Consider the following 25,518-nt stretch of genomic DNA (forward strand, 5'->3'; position numbering starts at 1 on the left):
CAGACACTGAAAGAAACCATCAATCCATGGAACCTGTTGAAACTGAGAAGCTTTTGTAGAGCAAAGGACACGGTCAACAAGACAAAGCGACAGCCTACAGAATGGGAAACGGTCTTCACCAACCCCACATCTGACAGAGGGCTGATATCCAGAATATATGAACAACTCAAGAAATTAGACATCAAAATGCCCAACAGTCCAACTAAGAAATGGGCTATAGAACTAAACAGAGAATTCTCACCAGATGAAGCTCAAATGGCTGAAAGACATTTAAGGAATTGCTCAACATCCCTAATTATCCAGGAAATGCAAATCAAAACGACTCTGAGATACCACCTTACACCTGTCAGAGTGGCTAAGATCAAAAGCACAGAAGACAGCTTATGCTGGAGAGGATGTAGAGCAGGGGAACTCTCCTCCACTGCTGATGGGAATGCAAGCTTGTACAGCCACTTTGGAAATCAATATGGCGCTTCCTTAGAAAATTGGGAATCCATCTCCCCCAAGACCCAGCTATAGCACTCTTGGGCATATACCCAAGGAATGCTCAATCATACCACAAGGGCATTTGGTCAGCTATGTTCGTATCAGCTTTGTTTGTAAGAGCCAAAACCTGGAAACAACCTAGATGCCCTTCAACTGATGAATGGATAAAGAAAATATGGTACATATACACGATGGAGTACTACTCAGCAGAGAAAAACAATGACATCATGAGGTTTGCAGGCAAATGGATGGATCTAGAAAAAATACTGAGTAAGGTAACCCAGACTCAGAAAGACAAACATGGTATGTACTTACTCATAGGAGGACACTAGATGTAAAGCAAAGATGACTAGACTGCTACACAACTCTAGGGAGACTACCTAGGAAACAGGACCCTAGAAAGGACCAGGGATCACCCAATGATAGAGAAATGGATGCGATCTACATGAACAACCTAGAGGACAGTGGGAGTAATGAAGGGAAAGATTTGAGGGAAAGAAAGCTTAGGGGAGCAGGAGATCCCAGCTGGATCAAGAACAGAAAGGGAGAACAAGGAATAACACACCATGATAAATGAAGACCACATGAGAACAGCAATAGGCAGAGTGCTGGAGAGGTCCCCAGAAATCAACAATGATATATCCTCTGTAGACTGCTGGCAGTGGTTGAGGGAGGGCCTTATCTGACCTAGTCTGGTGATTAGATGACTGAGTACCCTAGCAGTAGTCTTGCAACTCTCGTTCAATAACTGATGGAAGTGGATGCAGAGATCCTTGGCCAGGACCCAGGTGGAGTTCAAGGTGTCCAACTGTCGAGAAGGACTACAAGAGTGTGAATTGTTGAATCCAAGATTGCAAAAAGCACAGGGACAGATAGCCAATCGAATGGAAGCACATGAATTATGTACCAATGTCTGTGGAGCCCCCAGCTGGATCAGGCCCTCTGGATAAGTGAGACAATTGAATAGCTTGATCTGTTTGGGAGGCTCCCAGGCTGTGGGACTGGGACCTGTCCTTGGTACATGCGCTGGCTGTTTGGAACCTTGGGCTTACACAGGGACACATGCTCAGCCTGGAAGGAGGGGACTGGACCTGCTTGTACTGAATCCACCAGGTTCAAATAAGTCCCCAGAGGTGTCTTGTTCCTGGAGGACATGGGAATAGAGGAGAGGGGTGGGGGGAAGGGGGGGGGTGGGTGCGGGAGAGTGGAGGACAGGGGAACCCATGGCTGATGTATAAATTAAAACACATAATAATAATAATAACAATAATAATAATAATAATAATAATAATAAACCTCAATAAAAGAGGAAAACTTGTGCTTTCTTATTAAGGTCTTGCACATAATTTAATGTTTGCATATCCTGGAGTACATATTGAATTTTTTTTTTTTTAGATTTCAGACAAATCCAAAGTATCATCAAATTTGAAACAGAATTGCAATACATTGAAGGGATTGCATTATCCATTTGGATGGAAACCATATGTAGTTCCAGGTATTTGACGTGAAAGCAAATAGTTTATGCTAGGTACACATAGCCTTTCTATCCACAAGCTTAATTTGCTCATCTCTTCTATTTCCTTTTGCTCTTGAAAAATATTTATCAACAACAGCTTTAACTTTTTAAATTTTGAATGAGGAATGTATGTTATACAGCACAGTTATGGAGGTTTTGTTTGTACCTACAGTAACCAGAAAACCAGAGGGAGTGTGGGAAAGGATGAAAATATTGTAAAACATTACAAAAGAGTCTCAGGAATTCACTGATGACTTTGTAAAAATTATCCAAAGAGGTAGCATCTGGCATATATGTGTGTGTATGTGTGTGTGTGTGTGTGTGTGTGTGTGTGTGTGTGTGTGTGTGTGTGTGTGTGTTTGATCAGTCAGCAAGAAATTATTTGGTTTCTCATTTTTGTTACAAAGAAAACACAATCTTTTAATAGACTATGAGATAATGATGCTTGTTAACAACATTGCTCTCAGTAGCAACAACATTATAATCACCAAGCGCTCTCATGACATGCTTTTACCAGTGTTATAAATTTATATGCTATTGGTAACTCCTCAAATTCTTTTAAAAAGCAGGATCAATTTTTATCTATAATACTAATTGAACATCACAGAAAATATTCTACTTTTGTGATTCTAGATTTGTTACTTGTGATGATAATTTTGCAGTTAGATAAAATGGGCTGATGATTTATTAAATGTTATTACAAACATAACCTAAAACATCACATTGAACGATATATTACTAGATGAAACTGGTTTAATTAGCATTACTAATCAAGACTATGAGACTCAAATTATCGTGAGATTACAGACACATTTGTGAAATCAAACAGCATTGTATTAGGTAAACACATAAACTACTTTCCTACTAGTAGAAATACTAGCCAAATACTCTAAATGATTTAATATCCAGATAAGCCAAATTTATTAATATAATAATCTATATTAAATATCAAAGAAGATATAAACGTTATTCATTAAAAAGCCATATGTACAAAACATAGTAACTACCTAAGTTTTTAGACTTATGGCTGTGTCACTAACAATAAACTAAGAACCTGAGTTAAACATTAGAATTTTCTCTAGTTGCTATACCACTCAAATCTTAATACTGTTGATATTTGCTTTCTTTTTCAATATTTTTAGTAATTCTCTAAGAACCCCATATATTGTAATTTGATTATATTATACCCCCTGCCCCAACTTTTCCCAGATTCACCTTGCTTCTCTAACCACCAAATTTAGTGTCCTTATTAATTTTTATAATCCATCCATCATTTTCAACTTGTTCTGCTCATATATTTTTGGATTTGTGGCTTCCACAGGAATTTGTTCAGGACCAGTATTCACATCCTTAAAGAAAATAAACTCTTCAAACCATGAAAATTCTGAGACATCTCTGAGGAACTCTCCAGTTTAAGCCCAGCTGACATAGCAGGAAAGTAGGTAGTCACTCACCATTCTGTTCCCGCTGCACCCCAGCTGCCAGTAGGTCAGGCTCCCCTAGGCTGATGTCATTCAGCCTTGTCCCCAGGCATTCCATGCAAAGATGTTTGCACCACTCCTCAGCCTCCAGCTCTGAAAATGAGCATACATGTCAGGACAGGGGAAATATAGTGGGAGAACGCTTCCTGAACTTCCCCCAAGAAACTGGTAGGACTTGAACAAAGAAAGCTAAATTGAGGAATCAGGAAAAAATTTCCACAATTATTTCTCATCTATTAGTGTGTGTGTGTGTGTGTGTGTGTGTGTGTGTGTGTGTGTGTGTGTGTGTGTGTGTGTGTGTGTGTGTGTATGTGTGTGTGTGTTTCCAAAGAAGTCAGAAGAGGACATCAGATCCCCTGGTGCTGGTGTTATAGACAATTGTAAACTGTCTAATGTGCATGCTAAGAACTGAATGTAGGTCTTCTGAAAAAGCAGGATGTGCCCTTAACCACTGATTAATTTCTCTAACATCTAGTTCCCATTTTTCCAGGTGCTTTTATGCATTAACTGATAGGAATTTCAACCATGCCCCTTGGTTGTGCATGCCTAGTCTTGGACTTCGCCTAGTCATTTCCAGGTCATATGTCCTGTGTGACCCATGTGATTTCTGTGTGCAGATGCCTTTATAAGGCAGCGCTATGTTCTCCAGGTCTCTCTCTCCCTCTGTGCCTCTCTTTCTGCTAGGCCTGGCTTCTCCTGTCCTATCCCCTCTTCTCTCTAATAAAGCCCATTCTAACTCTGGTAACCATGACTCATGATTCTATTGCCTAACAACCAGCAAAAAACCAGTGCTGTTATCCTTTCATTAACCATAATACTACTCATTTTAGAATATTTTAGAATGAGTAATATTTTTGATGAAAATTTCTTAGAAAAGTAATTTAAATATAAAATAAAAATAAACAAGCAAACAATGGAAAGAAAACTATATTAAGCATGTTAATGTTTTCCTGATTCTGCTTCTGAAATGTGTGGCCTGGAGGTCAGATCCCTAATTCATTGGGAATACAAAGGATCATGAATCTGCCCTAGAATGGGATTACTTTTGTATGCATTGGGATTCCTTTACTACAAATGGAAGGAAGGTGTCATGATCTTGTCATGATTTCTATGAAAAATGTGTTCTCCAGTCCCTAGGTGGTGGCATTGTTTGGGGAGGTTGTACAACATTTAGAACCGTGATTCTCAATCTGTGTATCATGACCCCTTTGGGGGTCCTGTGACCTTTTCAAAGGGGTCATCTAAGACCATTTGCATAATAGTTATTTAAATTATGATTCATAACAGTAGCAAAACTACAGCTAAGAAGTAGCAATAAAATAATTTTATGGTTGGGGATCACCAGAACATGAGGAACTGTGTTAAGGGATCATAAAATTAGCAAGGTTGAAAACCACTGCTTTAGAATGTATGATTCTGCTAAAGGAGGTAGATGCCTGGATGTGGGGCTTGAGCCTTTTAGCTTGGTTTTGCTTTCAGCCAGACAGAGGCCTTTAATATTTGGTTGACATCTTATAACAACTGCCCAGCATTGTTACCACTGAGGACCAATATGAGTCCCATAACCTCACAGCTGTGATAGAGTTGTTGATATTGATATCTTCTGAACCATAAGCCAAAATAAATAAGTCCTCCCTTTCAGTATGGTTTGCTATCATAGTAATGGCAAAAATGACCAACACACATCTGCAAAGTATCTTTCCAATCATTTAATTACTCATTATTCTTGTTTGGATTACTTCCCAGTTTCATTGCATTCAAAAGATATTCTTTTTTTCTCTGCTGGAAATACCAGAGTAGCTCTCATAGATCCAGAATCCCATAGCACAAAAACTCTTGGTCTTTTGTTTACATGAGCTTCTGAAGTTCTAATATGAGGTCACTGCAGAGAGGGTTCAGTCAATGACAGAACAGGAACCACGCTACTTTGCAGGTTTTTATAAAGATACGAAGTTTAATATTTAGGGGCAATCACCAGCATCACAAAAGGAAGATTGGATCCAAACTTTTGCATTGGCACCTGCTTAGAGAAGTTTCTGACTTTTCCATGCAGCATAAATCTGTACTAGAACTATGTAATATAGATTTCCATCAAATCTCTTGCTCTTTGTGGATGACACTACAACCTTTGCTTTGACATTTTAAACTCCCCATAAAAAGTTATCTGTGACAGGTTTTCTTGACTTCAGGGATTTTAATATAAAGTTCTTTCCTAACATAGGGCCACTCTAGCAAGGTCAAATGATGTTTCCCTCCTGAGTTTGGTCACACTGCCTTAACATTAAATAGGCTTGATTAAAGTGATATCAAGACAGATTTGCTGCTTCTTTTTAGTTTAATGTAGATCAAAATATTCACTAGAACATAAAGCAGAAAGATCCTGCGTTTTACCACATAATAAAAACAATGGCCCTGCCATTCTAATCACAGGAGGCACTGTAACTACCTCTGGTGCTATTGAGATATTTATGACTTTATTTTGTATCTGTAGTATTAGAGTCAGATTCTTGCTCATCTCTGCATGTGGGTATGTTAGTCATTTAAGGACCATTTATTAGAAACTGATAATATCCTTCCTTTAAGGCTGAAGACACCATGATAGTAACTAAATAGTAGCTAAAGTCTCAAAAGTTGTAGGGATATTTACAGCATCCTTCCCCTGACTTCTGGAATATACTGAAAAATCTTTAAGTCATTACCTGAAACTGGTCACATTGGATTCTAGGAACAAGGAAGCTTGTAAGAAGATCATTTCTTTATGGGACTGCTCTTTCTAAGTAGGAATAACTACCCCATAAATGGGAATAACTGCCCATTAATGAGAACACCTGCCCCATAATGGGTACAACTGCCCCATTATGGGAACAGAGTTTGATCTACTATGTACGAAAAACCATTTCAGGATGGAATCTGGCTTGTTCCTTCAAGCAATGATTCTCAAAATCCCCTTACAGTACTCTGAGGTTCAACAGGACCATAGTCTGAACAAGCTAGTACTTATGCATAGCACTGCTTCAGTTCTTCCTGTTTAATCCAATGTTATATCAGGTGCCCCCAAATGGTGATAAAGATTATTGCTCTGCCATCTCATATGATCACATTGAGTATTAAATTTATTTCTTGCCTTCAACATTGCTGTTTTCCTTTGCCTTCTTGGTGTCAGTTGCGGGATATGATTTATTGGGACCTCTCTTCCTTTCCCCAGAATTGAGCTTCTGTACTGGGGCTTTGGTAACTCACTCAAGTGATGTGAGTTGCACCATTGTACAAGCCTAACCCCTCTTCTTCCCAGCAAGTGCCCTTCCTACTTTCCAGTGCTTTGAATGTGTGTGACCCACTGAGTTTAAATGGTGTTCCTGCATGAGCCTGAATGGGATGTTATTTTCTATAACAACCTGGACAATTTGTGTGTGGTTACATCACTGACAGAGTAGCACCCCTTCCTCTAGCCAGCATTAACTGTCCTTTTTCAAATAATGCAGCTATGCTTTTTATTTGTACTTCCTTATGTAAGCTCTGTATGTTTAAATATTTTTGTTTTTTGTGCATATTAGTTTAATTTGTACTTAGTATCTTTCTGTTAACTCTGTTTCATCAAAACCCATGACCTATTGCAAACTAGGAAAGTATTTTACAAATAGGCTATACTCTGTGCTACTCTGTGTGTGTATGCGCGCACACGTACGCACGTACAAATATAGTTCTTCTTCTTATAAAGCTGAAGTTCACTATAAATGAAAGTTCTATAGACCTATTGTCTTTTGTCATTTGTTTTACACATCAAACTTCTTAGTCTACCCAGAATGTCCAAATAATTAAATTACTTTGTAGACGAAGAGACATTAAAGGTCCCATAAAGTTTTCCATATTTTTCTCTCCATGAAAGGAATATTTTTTTCATTAAGCACCTTTAACCCATTAGCTTGTGGCCGTGCTTAAGCTCTGAACTTCATACTAGAAACTCAAATATTTCATAATGTCTAGGATTAAATTAAGAAAGTTGGTGATTTTAAAACTAAAAATTGAAAGGTACGTGGGAATAGCAAGATAAACAGAGAAAAGTGAAGTATGTGAGAAATAGGTTTGTTTGTGGAGAGAAGTGATGAACAAACAAAAATTTTAGGCAAACATGTAGTTAATAATTGGGAAAGTGTTTCCACTTCCCCTCTACAGAGTTCCAAGGCAGTGAGACTGCATCCCTTTTAATAAGGAAAATGGCCATTACATGGAATGTCCTAAGAAATGCCTTTTGAGTAAATGATTACATTCAAGCTTTATTACTATCATTCTGGGCTTAAAACCACAATGACATTAAGTGATCCTAAATGAGATACACTTAAAAAAAAAAGAATTCCATCAAATGTATAGAAACATCTCCATCAGATAGAGCTTCCGTTGCAGAAAAGTATGGCATTGGCCATGTGCTACTCTATCATATGATCCAGGTAAGACCAATTTTTGTGTCGATCCTGAACCATTGTAGCCAGCCCTAAGTGCATTTAGCTTGTAGTAAAAGTCAAAGGAAAACACAGCTAGAGTACGCCTCTTCACCATGTCCCACAATTCTGATTGCACCTTCTTTTCAGAGTTTTCTATGATTGGGCGATCAACATTATCTTCATATTTATCGAAGTATTAAATTCATGCTTTGCTCTTTGCTGTAAACTGAAGAAAAATATTTCTCCAAAAAACTATCCCTGAGGGAACATAGGAACTGCTGTTCCTCATTTTCATGTAAAATATATAAAGCAGCATACATTTAATGAAGCTTCCATTCTTGCAAAACACTTTTTACTTAAACTGGCCTCATTGATGATCAATGCACTTCTGCTTCTCCCTCATATTTTAAGCCACAACACTACTTCAGCAGACATGAAATGATTGCATCTCTATTTAGCATATACAAAATAGCATTTCACTTCAGTGTCAGATTTGAAGAATTGATCTCCTGAGAGGTGGGGAATAAATAGTTTTGTTTCTGAAGAGGAGGTATATCTTTATTTTCTCCCTGTAAAATGCCTCTCCTTTGATTTTTTTCCCATACGTTTGATTCACACTCAATTCTCCTTTAAAATTTGCCTCATTCAACCTTCATTCAGCTTCCCAGACGAATTTAGATGTGACATTGCCTCTCTGCATTTCTCTGTCATATCTTATTGAAGTCCAAATGCCACTGACATACTTTTTGCCTTTCCTAACCATAATACTTTAAGATATAGGTTTGTAGGAAATCCACTTGCTTTACTCCCTTGAAAGCATAGTGCAGCAAACAAATGTGGAAAATGATAAGTAAATGCTGAACACATAAGTAGAAGTGACTATCATTTATTTCTTCGATATTGAACACAACTTCTAGGACCACATGAAAATAATATTGAGAATATCTTTTATTGGATGTTTTGGGGTAAATGATGAGTTCAATGTGAGCCTTGTAACCTTGGCTATCCACTGCTGGCTTATCTAGATCAGAAGGATCTTTGAATAGGAAAGAAAAAGAATCAAATGTCTTTCTCTGCCAAAGTCACCCACTCAAAATATTTTTTCTTTGTTTTTTTATCTGTATTTTTCCTTTGACTTTATTAGGGATATTTATTTCATCTTGGAAGTAATATATAAACTATATTTGATTCTGCATGTGTCAAACGATTGGTCAATTTTTATGTTCTATATAGATATGTTAGTGAAATCTCCAAGAAAGGTCAAAAATAGAAAGCCAAGACAATGAGTTACTACTTAAATATATCCTTATTGAGATAATCTAACTTATATTCTTTGGTTTAACAGTAGCTTGAATAGCAAAGTTTTTAAATTGGAAACTTCAGTCTGTTAATTTTCTAATTTTTTGAATTATAAGAGCTAGGTTCAGCTTCCAGACAGCTGACTAGGAAGTGTATCCACTTGTTTTCCACAGTAACAAATGACAAACATCAGCAATTGACAGAACAATCAAGTGTGATATTCCTTTGCCTGACAGGAATGCATTGCAGAGCCCTTTGAGATGGAGGTTAGCAAATGATACAAAGACTTATATTTTTGGTTGTGAGCCTAGCCTTTAATGGCTGAGCCATCTCTCCAGCCCAATACGAAGACTTAAAACCATTCAAAGGACATAAAAAGGACAGAAATGAACACCTTTATGTAGTATGAAGTTTCATTGTAAATTATATTGCATGTGTCTATATGTGTACATACACGTGTGTGTACCTGAGTGTGTGTATGTCTCTTTGTGTGTATGCATGCATATGTAACTGCACATAGGTATGGATACATGTGTGTTTGTGTGTCTGGATGTGCTTTTTAGAGATGGGAGTATGGTCTTAAAACATTACAGGAAAAGCATTATCAAAAAGGAAATTGGGACTATGTCAGCAAATGACATATTTTTTTTTTCCTGACTCACAGCCCAGTATCTTTTGCACATGTTCAGAGAGATCTTAAAAATGGTACTTAAAAATGGTACATAGTAATCAGAGTTACTTATCTTATAGTAATACAAAGATTCTTAAATCTCCTGGATCAATAGATTGAAACATTTTATAATTCTCTGATTATTCTGATTGTTCTTCCAGTAATATTGAATATCTAACATTTACCCAATGCTTTGACACACAATGTCCTCACAAATAACCACAGGCACACTGAAGTGGAAGTCATTTTTATATATTTTCTAAGACATTCCGGAATATATTTTATCTCTAAGACAATGGTGTGTTTGCACTTTCAGTGCATCCTGGCACTCCATTCCTGTCCCTACATTTAAAGACAAGTTTGCTTGGGTCTGTAGTGTCCTTGACTTTATTTCTGGCTGCTTACCCAAATATACACTTGGTCATTGTGAGTAATATTCCATTCCCCAGAGATCAATGCCTACATTAAAAACATAAGGAAATATACTAGGCAAAACCTATGGAATGATATCATGAGTTCTTATTTTCCTAGAATAAAATCATGTTGGTTTTCATTTGCTCTTGTCACTCTCTCAGCGGCACTGGTCTTCATATGCTTGGACAGCAAGTCATTTGGAAGATAACTAGTGAATATGGGTAATTGTGATTTAAAAATATTATCTTCCATAATAATAAATATCTGTTGCAGTTTGTTAGTTTTGAACAGATCATGAAGAATGAGTACATCTGCCCACCAAAGAAATTAAAAGGGAACTGTCAAAGGACACAGGAAGCTCAAATCTGGGTACCCATTAGTAGCTAAAATTCCCACATGGACTCATTATATGTACACATGGTTCAGCTATTTGATTGTAGGGGTAATGAAAGTGTTCAAACTATGTCTATTTGATTTTAGCATGTTTTCAAATATTTGTAGTGGAGAAAGTATCATTCTTAAGGGACCTAGACAGAAGTCATATTGCTCTTGAGGGACAGTTTTCTCCCATTGCTTCCAATGGGATATTGGTAATTACCACTATTTCAGCATCCTCACTTTTATAACCTCTTTTAGCTTCAGTTACAGATACTGGAAGGGATGAACTGTTAGCAAAAAGCAATGGCCAATTGCTTTTTTCAATAACATTTTCTTATTGGAAAACAAGTTTATTTATACAACAACAAAGCACATTGAGTCTCATCATATTATATTGTGCTGTATTATGAGATACTGGAAAAGGGAGATGCTTGAAAAATATTTTTTTCTGTCTATGAAGGAAATGGAGAAATACAAAAAAATGCTATGGGAAGACTCAAGTAGCATTGCCAAGAAACCAGAGGGGCCCCTTTGTCAGGGTACTTAGCCAAGAATACTGACCTTGGCTACTGTGTCTTTTCCACAGTGCTCTGGATTAAAGAGAACTCATGATAATTTCAGCGATAGTTTTGGTTCTAGTAGCCATTATTCTAAATATTAAAACAACATTATTTTCAAAATATTAACCATGTTCCTATAAATTGGTATTTAATCCATAGAGATATCCAGATATCCTGATGAAATAGGTGCTGTTTGCTTTGTGACTTTAAAGTTGATCTAATGGAGTCTTAGGGATTTCCATTAAATGTGAAAACATAGATGTAACATGTGAGGACTCAAATGTCACACCCAGTAATCCTGCCTCACCTTATGTGATTAATCTTTTATTAATAGTTCTAACTACTTTATATTTTAAAGCAACAGCCTACAGAATGGGAAAAGATCTTCACCAACCCCACATCTGACAGAGGGCTGATATCCAGAATATATAAAGAACTCAAGAAATTAGACATCAAAATGCCCAACAGTCCAATTAAGAAATGGGATATAGAGCTAAACAGAGAATTCTCAACAGAAGAAGCACAAATGGCTGAAAGACATTTAAGGAATTGCTGAACATCCTTAATCATCAGGGAAATGCAAATCAAAATGACTCTGAGATACCACCACCTTACACCCATCAGAATGGATAAGATCAAAAACACTGATGGCAGCTTATGCTGGAAAGGATGTGAAGCAAGGGGAACTTTCCTCCACTGTTGGTGGGAATGCAAGCTTGTACAGCCACTTTGGAAATCAATATGGTGCTTTCTTAGAAAACTGGGAATCTATCTCCTCCCAAGACCCAACTATACCACTCTTGGGCATATACCCAAGGAATGCTCAATCATACCACAAGAGCACATACTCAGCTATGTTCATATCAGCATTGTTTGTAATAGCCAGAACCTGGAAACAACCTAGATGCCCTTCAACTGAAGAATGGATAAAGAAAATATGGTACATATACACAATGGAGTGCTACTCAGCAGAGAAAGACAATGACATCATGAGGTTTGCAGGCAAATGGATGGATCTAGAAAAAAAATCATCCTGAGTGAGGTAACCCAGACTCAGAAAGACAAACATGGTATGTACTCACTCATAGTAGGATACTAGATGTAAAACAAAGATGACTAGACTGCTACTCATAACTCCAGGGAGGCTATCTAGAAAACAGGACCCTAAGAAAGACACAGGGATTGCCCAATGACAGAGAAATGGATGAGATCTATTTGAGCAAACTGGATGTGAGGGGGTCGGTAATGAAGGGCAAGGATTGAGGGAAAGAGAGCTTAGGGGAGCGGTAGATACCAGCTGGTTCAAGAACAGAGAGGGAGAACAAGGAAGAAGAGACCATGATAAATGAAGACCCCATGGGAATAGGAAGAAGCGAAGTGCTAGAGCGGTCTCCAGAAACTCACAAAGATAGCTCCCCAATAGACTACTGGAAATGGTCGAGAGAAAGCCTGAACTGACCTACTCTGATGATCTGGACGGCCAAACACCCTAACTGCCCTGCTAGAACTCCCATCCAATGACTGATGCAGAGATCCTCTGCCAGGCCCCAGGTGGAGCTCTAGGAGTCCAATTGGTGAGAAAGAGACCAAGATTGGAAAACGCACAGGGACTAATGGAAACACATGAATTATGAACCAAAAGCTGTGGAGACCCCAACTGGATCAGGCCCTATGGATAAGTAAGACAGTTGATTAGCTTGAACTGTTTGGGAGGCCCCTAGGCAGTGGGACCAGGACCTGTTCTTAGTGCATGAGCTTAGTGCATGCAGGGACACTTTGCTCAGCCTGGAAGGAGGGGACTGGACCTTCCTGGACTGAATCTACCATGTTAAGCTGAATCCCCAGGGGACTCCTTGCCCTGGAGGAGATGGGAATGGGGGGTGGGCTGGGGAGAGGGTTGGGTGTGGAGTTGGAGGAGGGAGGACAGGGGAATATGTGGCTGATATGTAAAATTAAATTAAATTATAAAATTAAAAAATATAATAAAAACTACTAAAAAAGAATTCTGGAATTAGTTACAGAATTAGAATAAAGTTGGGTCAAAATCTCTCATTAAGTTGCTCGATTTATCATTTCTTTGATGAGTTTGATCTACTTTTCCTACATAAAGGACTCAACATAGGGATTTTTCCTAAGATTATTATTTATGTCAATACGATAGTGAAAAAATGGTTGTCACTTGGACAGAATCTAGACTCACCTAGGAAACAATATCTTAGGATGTCTGTTGAGAAACATTCTAGACTGAGTTAATTGGGGTTGGGAGACCTACCCTAAAATTAGATGGCTTGGGAATAGGACCTAACACAAATGTGGTTATCACCAACATATGGGCAGGGGGTTCTAGAATGAATAAAAAAGAGAAAGCAATTAATCTGAAAATCAGCATTCATCTCTCTCCACTTAAAAACATGTAGATGTGATATGATTAGTTTCATGATGTTCTGGCTGCCACTTGTTCCCCTTTCCCTGCTGTGGTAGATTGTGTGTGTTCTTAAATTGTAGCTGAAACAAGCTTTCCCTCTCTTAAATTGCTTCAGTAAGTCATGGCCACAGTGTCATTAAAGAAGTGACTGAGGTTTTGGGTTTTCTGTTTTTTTTCCCTTCCTTCCTTCCTTCCTTCCTTCCTTCCTTCCTTCCTTCCTTCCTTCCTTTCTTTCTTTCTTTCTTTCTTTCTTTCTTTCTTTCTTTCTTTCTTTCTTTCTTTTAACTCCTAATACTTAACTTCAAAAAACTCAAATTATATCAGCTTTCTTTGTTTAGGCTTTACTTATGTTGTTTATTTTACTTAGATTGTGCTGTGGTAAGAACAGATGGCAGAATATCAGGATTTCTTCAGTGTGTGGAAGACATTCTTATTAGTTCTTTGAGAATTTCATAAAACATGTTTTAATCATATTCAACAACATCTATTCCCCAACTCCTCCAAGATCTCTCCACATTCCTTACCTACCCAACTTTCTGGTTTCTTTCTTTCTTTTTTTTTTTTTTTTTTTTTTCTCAACAAGGCCAATTTGTGCTGCCAAAATATTCTAGAATGTGTGATCTCCCTTGGGATCATGGGAGCTACACACTAGGTGACTCCCCTTCTCCCCGAAGCTGTTATTTGCTGAAAGTCTCTTGGCTGGGAGTGGGACTTTGCTAGGCTTTCCTCCATGCTGGGACTTGTTCAGGCTTTTGTGCATTCTGTCACAACCAATGTTAGTCAATGTTTCACTGCCCCAGTTTGTCTATAAGACACAACTTCCTTGTGTCTAGCTTTCACATTCTTTCGTAATAATCTCTAAACAATGGGAGGAGGAACATGGCATATATATGTTCCATTTAGAGCTGAGCACCGTACAGTCTCTTATTTGGCCAGTTGTGAGACTCTGTGTTAATCATTATCTACTTTGAATTGAAGCATCTCTGGTGAGGGTTGAGAGACTCATTAATCTATGAGTATAATAAAAAGTCCAAAAGGACTTGGTTTAATATCATCTCCAAACATTACTGGCTGTTAACAATGCTCTTGGTTACTTTCCAAGGATGATATTAGGATCCTATTTCTGAAGACACTACACACTTGGGTCACAGAACAAGGAAAAATCAAGCTGGTACTAATCTGGAAGCTTCATCTCTATTGACTGCTTTAATAGTCCTGGAAGGTGTCATGTATACTACCAGAAGAGAATTTTAATCATTAGTCTTACTGAGGTATTACCCCTGGGAACTACAATAATGACTGCTCTGGCAAGACATATTTACTGGCACAATAATGCCATGAACATCATGGAAGCAATAAACCACTTTCTGACAGGGTTTATGTTCTGCTCCATGAGATGAAATTCATACCCAGAACCCTTCTGAGGCAGGAAGCCATGGCTAATTTTAGGGTTTCCATAAAAAGGTTCCTATTCCTTGTTACTCACCTAGTTAGTGTCAAGTCTTTCCTGGAGGTTCTCATGCTACAACCAGTTTCAGAGGGACGTCTCTTTCTCATTGGCAAGGTGAAAGAAAAAGAAATGAAGCCCTGGTATGTTGTTAGATTACTGTTCTCAACTTTCCATATTGTATTTTTCCCACTTTCTATTCACTTTACCACTATAATTCATATATTTTGGTTTACAGCAAAATCCTATAGGTACTTGTTACAGTGAATCTGGGAACCCTGTGCTATGATTTTCTGATTTGGAAAGTATTATATTGATCCTAGGAATTCTCATTGCTAAAAACTTCCCAAATATACTGATGCATCTAGAGCAAAGACCACACTCACTTCCTGGTGCTGTAAATTGTAATTCTCTTATATCCTCTATCCCATGTATAAGAATAAACACAGTGTATATACTTAAATAAAAATTCTTCTCATGTTTATATTGTGTTTTAACTATCAATAGTGTATTTATACATATACTAAATCTGCTTTATGTTTAATTAATGAAGATGACAGAGCTCAATGCTTCATATAAACTAAGGAACCACTATACTTCTATGGCCACATCCCCTACCCCAAAAATGTAGTTGAAAGACTTATTGATGTTACTTTAAATTTAAGTGTGTTTACTTATTCTGAGACAACATTTAATTAACGTTATATCATGTATCAATGATTTGTAAGTATAAACTTGTTTATTCCTCCATATAAATGAATGGTTTTATATTTTTGTTAAAAAATTGTGGAAACAGATACAGAGGGGGAGGATCATTTGCTGTTGGTTACACACCACACCTGGGTCATTAGCTATATTCAAATCATTTTGCTGTTTTGCCTCATCTTTTGTTATTTGCTCAGGTGTTAATCTTTCCTCTTTCAGTACAGAAAAGTTTCCCTCACTGTGTGTTATCCATGTCAGAAGAATTCTGACTGTGAGAAAACACCAAGAAAGTAACACAATAGTCTTATGATCTCAGTTTCTTCAAAAATAAGGAATTATTCTTGGGATGTCCTTTCATGCTCTCCCAGGTGTAGCGAATAGGAGTGAGTTTCCTTAAGATTATTTATTATAACTGGCTATTGTTATTTGTTTATATGCCTCTATTGAAAACATGTTTTTGCCCTTGTTTATATGCCTCTATGGAAAACCATGTTTTTGCTGTGTGTGGCTTGTTCACCATGTACAAGGGCTTGTGAATCATGTGCAAGGAGTTTGTCTGCCATGTACATGGGCTTATCTGCCATTTGCAAGGGGTTTGTTCACCATATATATGGGGTCACTGGCCATTTGTAAGGGTTTGTTGCCAGGTACATGGGTTGTCCTGTCCTTGTGATTGTACACTCTATCATATGACTCCTCTTAACTCACAGAGTATAAATTGTCTGATGCTCTGAATAAAATTGGCTATTGCATGGTATTCTAGTCCACATCATTTATCTGCTCCATTGTCCCAGGTCCTATTGCCTCTAGAGCAGTGACAAAAAATTAACATTTATTTCTTTAAAGAAATACCAGCATTTCGAATGCATAAGAAATGATTGCTTTTTTTAATCAAGACGTTTTTAAAGTATGAAAAATGTCTGAAAACTGTTCTGAATTTCATTAAATAAGTTATTTTATATTTCTAGTTCTGTTTTAGGCAAACAAACAACTTCCCGTTTTATGGATTGGCTTTAAAGCAGTACTATTCAAAGATGATTCCCAGTAGTAGGAGAAAAGCACCTTCAGTTTGCTCAATATGTGTAAGATAAGTCTAGGGGATTGGGGCTTGTGGAAGTCATTAGGCCCTAAGAAAAGTTAGCAAGCAAGGTCATAACTAAAAGATTCACAAGGATACTGTCTGTGATCAAAGGCCACTGTCCCTTTGTGCTCCTTGTTAACAAATCAATTTATTTTTCAAGCTAACTTAAATTAGTTTCCTTTTTTATTCTGTCTTAAATGCTTACTGAATAATAAAACAACTTAAAGTTAGTTTAGTAGTCAGAAAGATAGCTTACTGGTCTGTTCTGTGAGAAGATGGTTTAGAAAACAGACTAGAGTAGCAGATGTGAGGGGTTGAGAGGATGGGAAGGATATGATTGCCTTAGGAAGAGCCAAGAATTTGATTGTAAGGGTGAGGAGAATGATAATATAGACCCATAAGGGAAAGTGTGGACAAGTCTGAGAAAAAACTGCAGAAAGATTGGAGATACAGTTCAGGACAGAGTTCTTGATTATCATATGTGAATCTCTGTGTTTAGTATCTATCACCAAGTGTTGGCGAAGAAAAGAAGAAAATGTGTAAAACCTGACCATTTTCAAAATCTTAAGAAGATAGATACAATTTTGAAAAAGTTATTGAATTATGCATGGGATATGTAGTATTAAAGATTCTATATAATGCAAGAAGATAGTAGGTTCAAAATGGTAGGTTAGCCAGAAGAAGAGCTTCATCTGAGAAGATCGGGTAGATATAGATGTTGTGCATGCTTTGTACTGGAATGTATGCTAGAATAATAATACTGTGAAGAGAGAGAATCCATTACATATTACTAATATGCTATGTGCAGTTTTTCAAACATAGTACCATACTGATTTTTGTTTTGTTTCATGTTTTGTATGTATAATTAGAGACTATTCCATATAAATATTGTAACTAAGTTTTAAATAATATGATAAAATATATCAACACTTCAATGAATAAGATCTGGATATGATGTTATATCAAAAAGAACCATCAATTAAGTAGCATGATCATTTAGATTAAAAAATATTAAGAATTAGCAAAAGAATAATGGGGCAGTTGGAAGATAAATTTGAGATTATCAATATTTTATGGATTAGACCAAAATGTTAAAAATAGATGATAAATTACTAGACTCTTTGTCATGGTAGTTCAAGATACAGTTAGTAGGATAAGTTTCAGAATTATCAGACTGAAAAAGGAACAGAAGTAATTACCCAGGAAATGCTACTGAAGTTATAAAACTTTATAGTAACTGAAGGGAAAGAATCAAATCAATTTCCAGAGCACCAAAAATATCAGAGCCTCACAGACCTTCCAGTGACAAAAAATTACATTAAATACAGGGACAGCCTGTCAAAAATGGTTTATGTTTCTCATTTATCATATTAGAATGTAAGATTGCAAATTTATGAGGATTCTAGACCTAAAAATTATGAATTAATATTGAATGGAAAATCAACAGCTTTTCATAATGTATTTTGAACTAACTTATTAAAGTCTCTTCTGGACTTTTCATTCCTGTTTACAAGTTTATTTGTTTATTTTTTGCTCCTACAACATACTTGCAATAACCATGATTTTAGTGTTTACTTGATTTTTCATGTTTTGGCTCATTTCTATTCATTTTTGTTGCTGTTGTTTTTGTGGTAACCTTCAATAGGAGATCTATCCTCTTAGAATTATCAGTTTTCATACAGTGTGGTTAAATGCAGGTACAGCTTTGTAAAACAAATCTCTAGAACTTATTTTTCTTTTATAGGTAATATTCATGTTTGTTAAGGGTTACCTCACTGTGCATGGACACAATACAGTTTAACTAAGACACTTAAAGGTTGGGAGGAACTTCTAGATTTTTCTTAAGTCCTTACTAAATGCATAGCAATCAATGTCCAGCCATTTACCATACTGTTGCTTCTTTCTTAGGTCCCAGATATCCTGTGACTCTGTGTATTAGTTACTTTTTTCATTGTTGTGACAAAATAGGCAACAAAAGCCATTTTAGAAAAGAAGCCCTTTTTGTTGTTTGGTTTTGTTTTTGCTCATCATTTGAAGATACAGTCTGCCATGGTCAATAAGATAGGGCAGCAAGAGGCTGGTGACCATACTGAATCTCTAGGCAAGAAGCTGAGAATGATTGGTTTGCTTTCTCCTTTTTAAACAGTCTAAGACACCAGACCATTTAAGGGTATGTCCCACATTTAAGGTGTGCATTAGTTACTTTTATATTGATATGATAAAATACTATAACTAAGGGACTAATGAAAGGATTATTTAAGGCATACAATTCCAGAGGACAGAAGTGATTGCCACCATGGTGGGGAGATTGCAGCAGACAAGTGCTGGAGCAACTGCTGAATGCTCCCATCTTAAACACAAAAAGGAGACACAGAGAGTGCTGAGGATGGAGTGAGGATTTGGAAGGCCCCAAACCGGCCCTCAGGACACACCTCCTCCAACAAGGTTGCACTTCCTAATCTTCTCCAAACAGCCACCAACTGCGACCAAGTTACATTACAAATACCTGAGATTTACAGGGGTTGGACGTGGCAGGAACATTTCTCATTCACACACCCTCAGGCTGTGTGTTCACTCTTCTGTTAAGCTTTTCTGGAAACACCCTCATAGATAGACCTTAAAGGTGATTGGAACAGACCATTAGGCATTTGAACAGACCCTAGTGAAGAGACCCTGCTGTCCATGTACAAGACAGAAATCACCTTGATACTCTTCCCCTTCGAATTGAGAAATTAACCCTCATGTATTACTCCACCCACAGGGAAGGAGTAATTTCATATATTCTCCTGAATCCTATATAAAATCATCCAGCCATTGGGGGAAAAAAGTCAGAATTATAGCTAATTTACAGAAATTTTAGAAGTTTCACAAATCCTTAAGTCATGTTAACTGTCACATGGGACCTTACAGCACTAAGCACTGATTTCATGTACCTGTTCTTATCAGGACAATGAACACAAAGCAGTTTCTGGAGTGTTTGTGTGGATATTGGTTTTAGCCTCTCTACAAAAGGGAGATAAGAGAGATCTAGATTCATGATCAAGTTTTTTTTTTTTTTTTATTTTGTAAATCTTAAATTGATGGTATTTACATTGCCCAGAAAGGTAACTATTAGAAGACTTGACTTTTTACTATTTCATACACATTTAGCTTCTCATAGGTTGTTACCATTAGAGAGTTTATATAAAGTCTTTGTCATTGAAAGTAGTTACATTCCATTGCCTTTTCTGAAAATGTATGATGTCTTTGTGAGTAAAATCTTGATTCCTTTTCATTCTTTTCCTTCCTTTCCTCCTTCCTTTCTTATTTTTATAAATTTTTTAAAATTTTTTTCTTATTTGTTAGGTGTTTTAAATTTTATACATCAGCCATGGGTTCCCCTGTCTTCCCCCCTCCCGCCCCCAGCCCCACCCACAGCAGGCTTCTTTGTCAAAAATTATGTGTTCATATGTGTGCGGGTTAATGTCAGGGTCTTCAGTTCGATTCCATTGGTCCACATGTTGGTTTTTATGCCAGTACCAAGCTGTTTTTATTACAGTGGCTCTATAGTAGAGCTTCCCTTTCCTCCCTCTAAACCCTTCCAGATTTTATCAATTATAGATATTGAAAAACTATTAATATCTTTCTCATTTTAGGTGTTTTCATGTGTCTTGGAGATGGTCATTTTTATGTAATCCTTTAATACAAAGTATATAGACAATAACAAAAGCTGTGAAAAATCCCCTAGCAATGGGGATTTCTTAGGATTCAAGAATCTTTCATTTGGATGCTATGCTCCAGCACTATCATCTCTAGTGGGATTATGCACTTGGTCATGGCAAAACACATCTTATTTTAGTAAAGGATTCAGCTCATGTTCTTTTTCTTAATTTTCGATTTTAAACACATAATACACATCTCAAAATTTCTAGGGATTTAACCTTCTCTATAGAAGCAATAAATTAAAAAAGAACTTACTACTCTTTTCAACTCCATAAACAGCTCTTTTCCTGCTGATTGGAACAGGGAGGCTGCGAAGATCTTTTTCTACAAACTCCATTTTTAGGTAAAAAGAATAAAAGGATTGGATTTTAGACAAGGCAAGCTGAGCACAAGGGTCACATAGTCAAGGCAATGAGGTCCTGGTTAAGAGCTTACAGTGGACATTGAACACATACACATTTGAATTCCTTCATATCCTCTAGTTGCAAGTCACAATTCTAGAATGTTAATATTTCTTATCATTGCATTAAATTTTCCCTTAAAAAGTCATTCTTTATAAGTTCTCAACAGTGAGATAGTGAAAATATCCTAAATAAAAGAGCTTTCTGAAACTAAAATCTTTATGATATCATAAATATAACCATGGTTTTGCTTTGGATGTGTGGGAAATCAGAATTAAATTATTGGAATCATTTTTCAATTAAAACAAAAGAAAAAAGAAAAGGACATATCAAGCTTCATTTTAAAACAAAGCAGGTATTTGATACAGTTCCAGTTGTGGTCTTCAGAATCAGGGTCCTATCAGACATGGCCTCAGGGTCTCTGCAGTGGGCAAGAAGAAGGAAAAGACCTAGGCTTGGCCCCTCATCTACTTTGCTGTCTCAGCATTTTTCTTGTTGTCTGTTTCACACAGGATGGGTGGGAGCTGATCTCTGAAATGTCTATTTGTAAAAGTCTTTAAGGAGGAACATACATTTCTACAATGTGAAAGTACTTTGATGCATTTCTTTCTTCCTTTTTCTGTATCCTCTCTGTTTCTGGAAAATACAGAGAATATCAATTACCCACACAGAATGTGATTGAATATTGAAATACAAAAGTGTGACATACACACACTTTTCTTTAAAGCATGATCTCTTCTTAAAGGCATAGGTATTTTTATTTGTCTCTGTAACACTCATGGCTTGCTTTGGATTTTCATGTACTTATGTAGTTACTTAGATGTAACATGAATCTTAAGGGATCATATTAATAAAAACAAACCTGGAGTTAGGTTTTGGGATAAATGCTGAAAGATCAGAGAAACAGAACAAGCCAGCCAACCTCACCTCTACAATTCCTCAGCTGATCCTATTTCCTCAGACTGGAAGCCTCTGAGTCCTCATCCAGAATGGATCTCAGCTGAACTGCTGCTCAAAAGCCTAAAAGCTTAACCAGGCTCTAGTTCCTGCTCCTCACACCTTATATATCTTTCTGCTTCCTGTCATCACTTCCTGGGATTAAAGGTAGGTGTCACTGTGCCTGGCTGTTTCCAGTGTGGCCTTAAACTCATAGAGATCCAGACGGATCTCTGCCTTTAGAATGCTAGGATTAAAGGTGTGTGTGCCACCATTTTCTGGCCTCTATATCTAGTGGCTATTCTGTTCTCTGACCCCTGCTAAGTTTTTTAGGGTGCACAATATATTGGGGAACAAATTATTAGACTCTCATAGCTCTTTTGGGGCATGGGCCGTGCTGGTGGCCTGAAGATTCTGAAAGCTGCAATATTTCTCTGCATATCTTCTAGCATCACATCTCTCATCACAACTGACAAAAAATTATCCATAATCTAAGTATAATTAGGAAACAATAAATACTGCAAAGTTGGTAGTTATGAAAAGAAGAAGAAAACCTGACATATGATAGATTTGTAGATAGATTGGTAGATGATAAATAAATAAATAGATGATAGATAGACAGACAGACAGATAGATGATAGACAGTGAGTTATGGGAAAATGAAAGAGTATAGTATGGTTAGTCAGCTCACTCTTAGGGAGAGAAAGCCCCATACTGAAGCAAAAAGAGAGATAACATGCTAAGATTTAATGGGCAGAGACTGTCCTTGGACTCCCAGGAAATCATCAGGAAGAGTCTTGAAAGGTTATGGCATGGCAGAAGGCAGCTTCATGAAAATTCTGTGTCTGAGGTAGAGGAAAGTGTGCATTAGAGGCTTGGAGTAAAGAAAAGAACATGCTGAAAAAAATTCTTCTAAAGAGGAAAGGAGAATAAAAAGCAGCAACCATTTAGCCTACACTCACTTATAACAAGTGGACTCACAGAGGCCTTAGAATGAAACCAAATGAACCTGTCAAGCCTCCATGGAGGAGACTACTCTTTTCTCAGAGTTTTGGGTTTGATTTAGGATAAGGTAGAGGAGTGCTGGGAAATTTCATGCACCAACCTCAGACTACTACATACATGCACATATATGTGCCCAAACAGATATGAACATGAATACACATTCATGCATGTAATCCACAGACATATCATAAGAATACAATCTCTAAAAAGACAGCAGAATAAAACTACAATACCACTCTTATTCTTATTTCTGTATTAAATATTTATCCTCAAACAGTCCATTTTAGCCATGAGCAAAACAAATTATATCAGAATAGATTTTGGAGTATGTATGTATGTATTTGATATATATGTATAATTGATAAAAACCAAATATCCATATTAGAAATTCCTAGAAATGATAGACAAAACCATGAAACAAAATTGAAATCATAATCCAAAGAAACATCAAGACTTGCTGTCCTTCTGAATTTTCTAAAGGAAAAGTAATTAAGATAATAGCAAAAAATTTATTGATGGTGAGTGTTTGGTATATTTTGCTATACTTTTGTAAGTATATCTATAAGAAAAAGCTAATCACCTCCTGAGAGATGCACTCACAAAAAATCAGAATGCAAATATTTCACAATGAAAAACAAAAAGATTGAGATAATATAGATGATAAATGAAACAGAATGAACTGAAAACTTAAAAATGAATTCTATCAGACAGCATGATTTTTTGTACATTAAGTTTGTACATTAAGCTATGAAAGATTTCCAGTTTTGTTAACAATCACAAAAACACATATCAATTCTTAAAAAAATAAAAATAAAACTTAACTATATGGCCCAGAACAGTACTCCTGAATATTTCCCCAGGAAAATAAAGTGAGTGTAGCAAACCTCGATGATAACAAATCCTAACACATCTGCATGATTAAATACTAAAAATGTAAAAGACTAAACTATTGATGCATGCAACAACAAGAATGACTATGCAGCTGTTTTGCTGTGTGAACTCCATAAGGTACTGTGACTGTCCTTGCGTAATATTCTTGACATGAAAAAATTGCAGAAATGGAAAACAAAATGATGGTTACTAGCAGCTATTATGAGCAAATAAGAGCTGTGGGTTTAACCACAAGGGCTCACACAGTGGTAGATATATAAACATGCATGTGGTAAAATAACATGAAACTCTACACACACATTATGTTCATTCTAATGTTCTGAATTTTGTGTTGTTCTACACGGACATAAGATGAGTCTACTGGAGGAAATGTTTGAGAGAGAAACAGGAACATTTAAAACCTTATACCAGATATATCAAACTTACATCTACATGAAAAGAAATCTAGGGTGGCTTACACTCTAAAGGCTCAAAAATGGGAATGACTTAGATGTTCTCAGTAGGAAATAATCATGCATACAGTGAAGCAGCCCTGTGCTGGAGTTCCCAGCAGTAATAGGAACAAAGTGCTGACTTGTGTGGACATATCTCAAAAGAACTATGTGGATAGTTTAGAACAATTTTAAAAGGTTGACTGCAAAATGATTACATTTGTATAACATTCTCTGATGACAGTTTTTTTTTTTTTTTTTTTTTTTTTTTTTAATGATAGACATGCCCTAGAACATATGGGCAGAGTTGGTCTGGGCTGGAGTTCAGTGTGATTATAGTGGGTAATGTGTATGTGATATGAATTGTCATGACCTTAGCTGTGTCATTGCATGGGAATACCTATAGATGATAAACAAGTTTACACTAAGCATACAGACACACACATGTCGACACACACATGCACACATCCAGAGACATCAGAGACATACAGAATGAAAGGAAAACAAAAATCTTTTTTTATTAAGAAAAATTTTTAATTAATTTTACATACAAATCAAATTTCCCCTCTTCCCTTCTCCTGCCCCTCCAGCCTCCCCCTCCCAACCCAACCCCCATTCCCTCCTACAAGAATGTAAGGCCTCCCATTGGGAATCAACAGAGCCTGGAACATTCAGTTGAGGCAGGTCCAACCCCCTCTCTGCCCACCTCACACCAAAACTGTATAAGGTGTCTCATCATGGATGGGCACTGGGCTCCAAAACCCGGCTTATGCACCAGGGATGGATCCTGATCCCACTGCCAGGGGGCCCATTAAGCAGGTCAAGCTACACAACTACCTTGTCTATGCAGAGAACCTAGTCTAGTTCCATGGAGGCTCCACAGTTATTGGTCCACAGTTCATGAGTTCCCACTAGTTTGGAATTGGTTTTCCCTGTACATTTTCCCATCATGATCTCAATGTCCCTTGCTCATAGAATCCCTCCTCTCTCTTCAACTGGACTCCTGGACTTCAGCCTGGTGCTTGGCTGTGGATCTCGGCATCACCTTCCATCAGTTACTGGATAAAGGCTCCATGTTGACAGTTAGGGTATTCACCAATCTGATTACCAGAGTAAGCCAGTTCAGGCACCCTCTCCACTATTGCTAGTAGTGTAAGCTGGGGTCATCATTCCCAGGAATCCACAAGCTTCTGGTACTATTAGGAGACACAGTCTCACAGCGAACAGCTGAACAAGGAGGACACCAGGAAA

The 25,518-nt window shown here is 37.1% G+C and overlaps 1 protein-coding gene across 1 annotated transcript in view; it reads right to left on the reverse strand.

The window, feature by feature from the left end:
• Dok6 (docking protein 6) overlaps positions 1–25,518 on the reverse strand; it is a 465,356-nt gene that overhangs the window by 202,632 nt on the left and 237,206 nt on the right. The window contains exon 4 of the mRNA XM_036204473.1: positions 3,457–3,576. Coding sequence (XP_036060366.1) covers positions 3,457–3,576 — 120 coding nt within the window. The remainder of the gene's footprint in view (positions 1–3,456; positions 3,577–25,518) is intronic.

Source organism: Onychomys torridus, chromosome 13, assembly GCF_903995425.1.
Source record: "Onychomys torridus chromosome 13, mOncTor1.1, whole genome shotgun sequence".
Classification (NCBI taxonomy): Eukaryota; Metazoa; Chordata; class Mammalia; order Rodentia; family Cricetidae; genus Onychomys; species Onychomys torridus.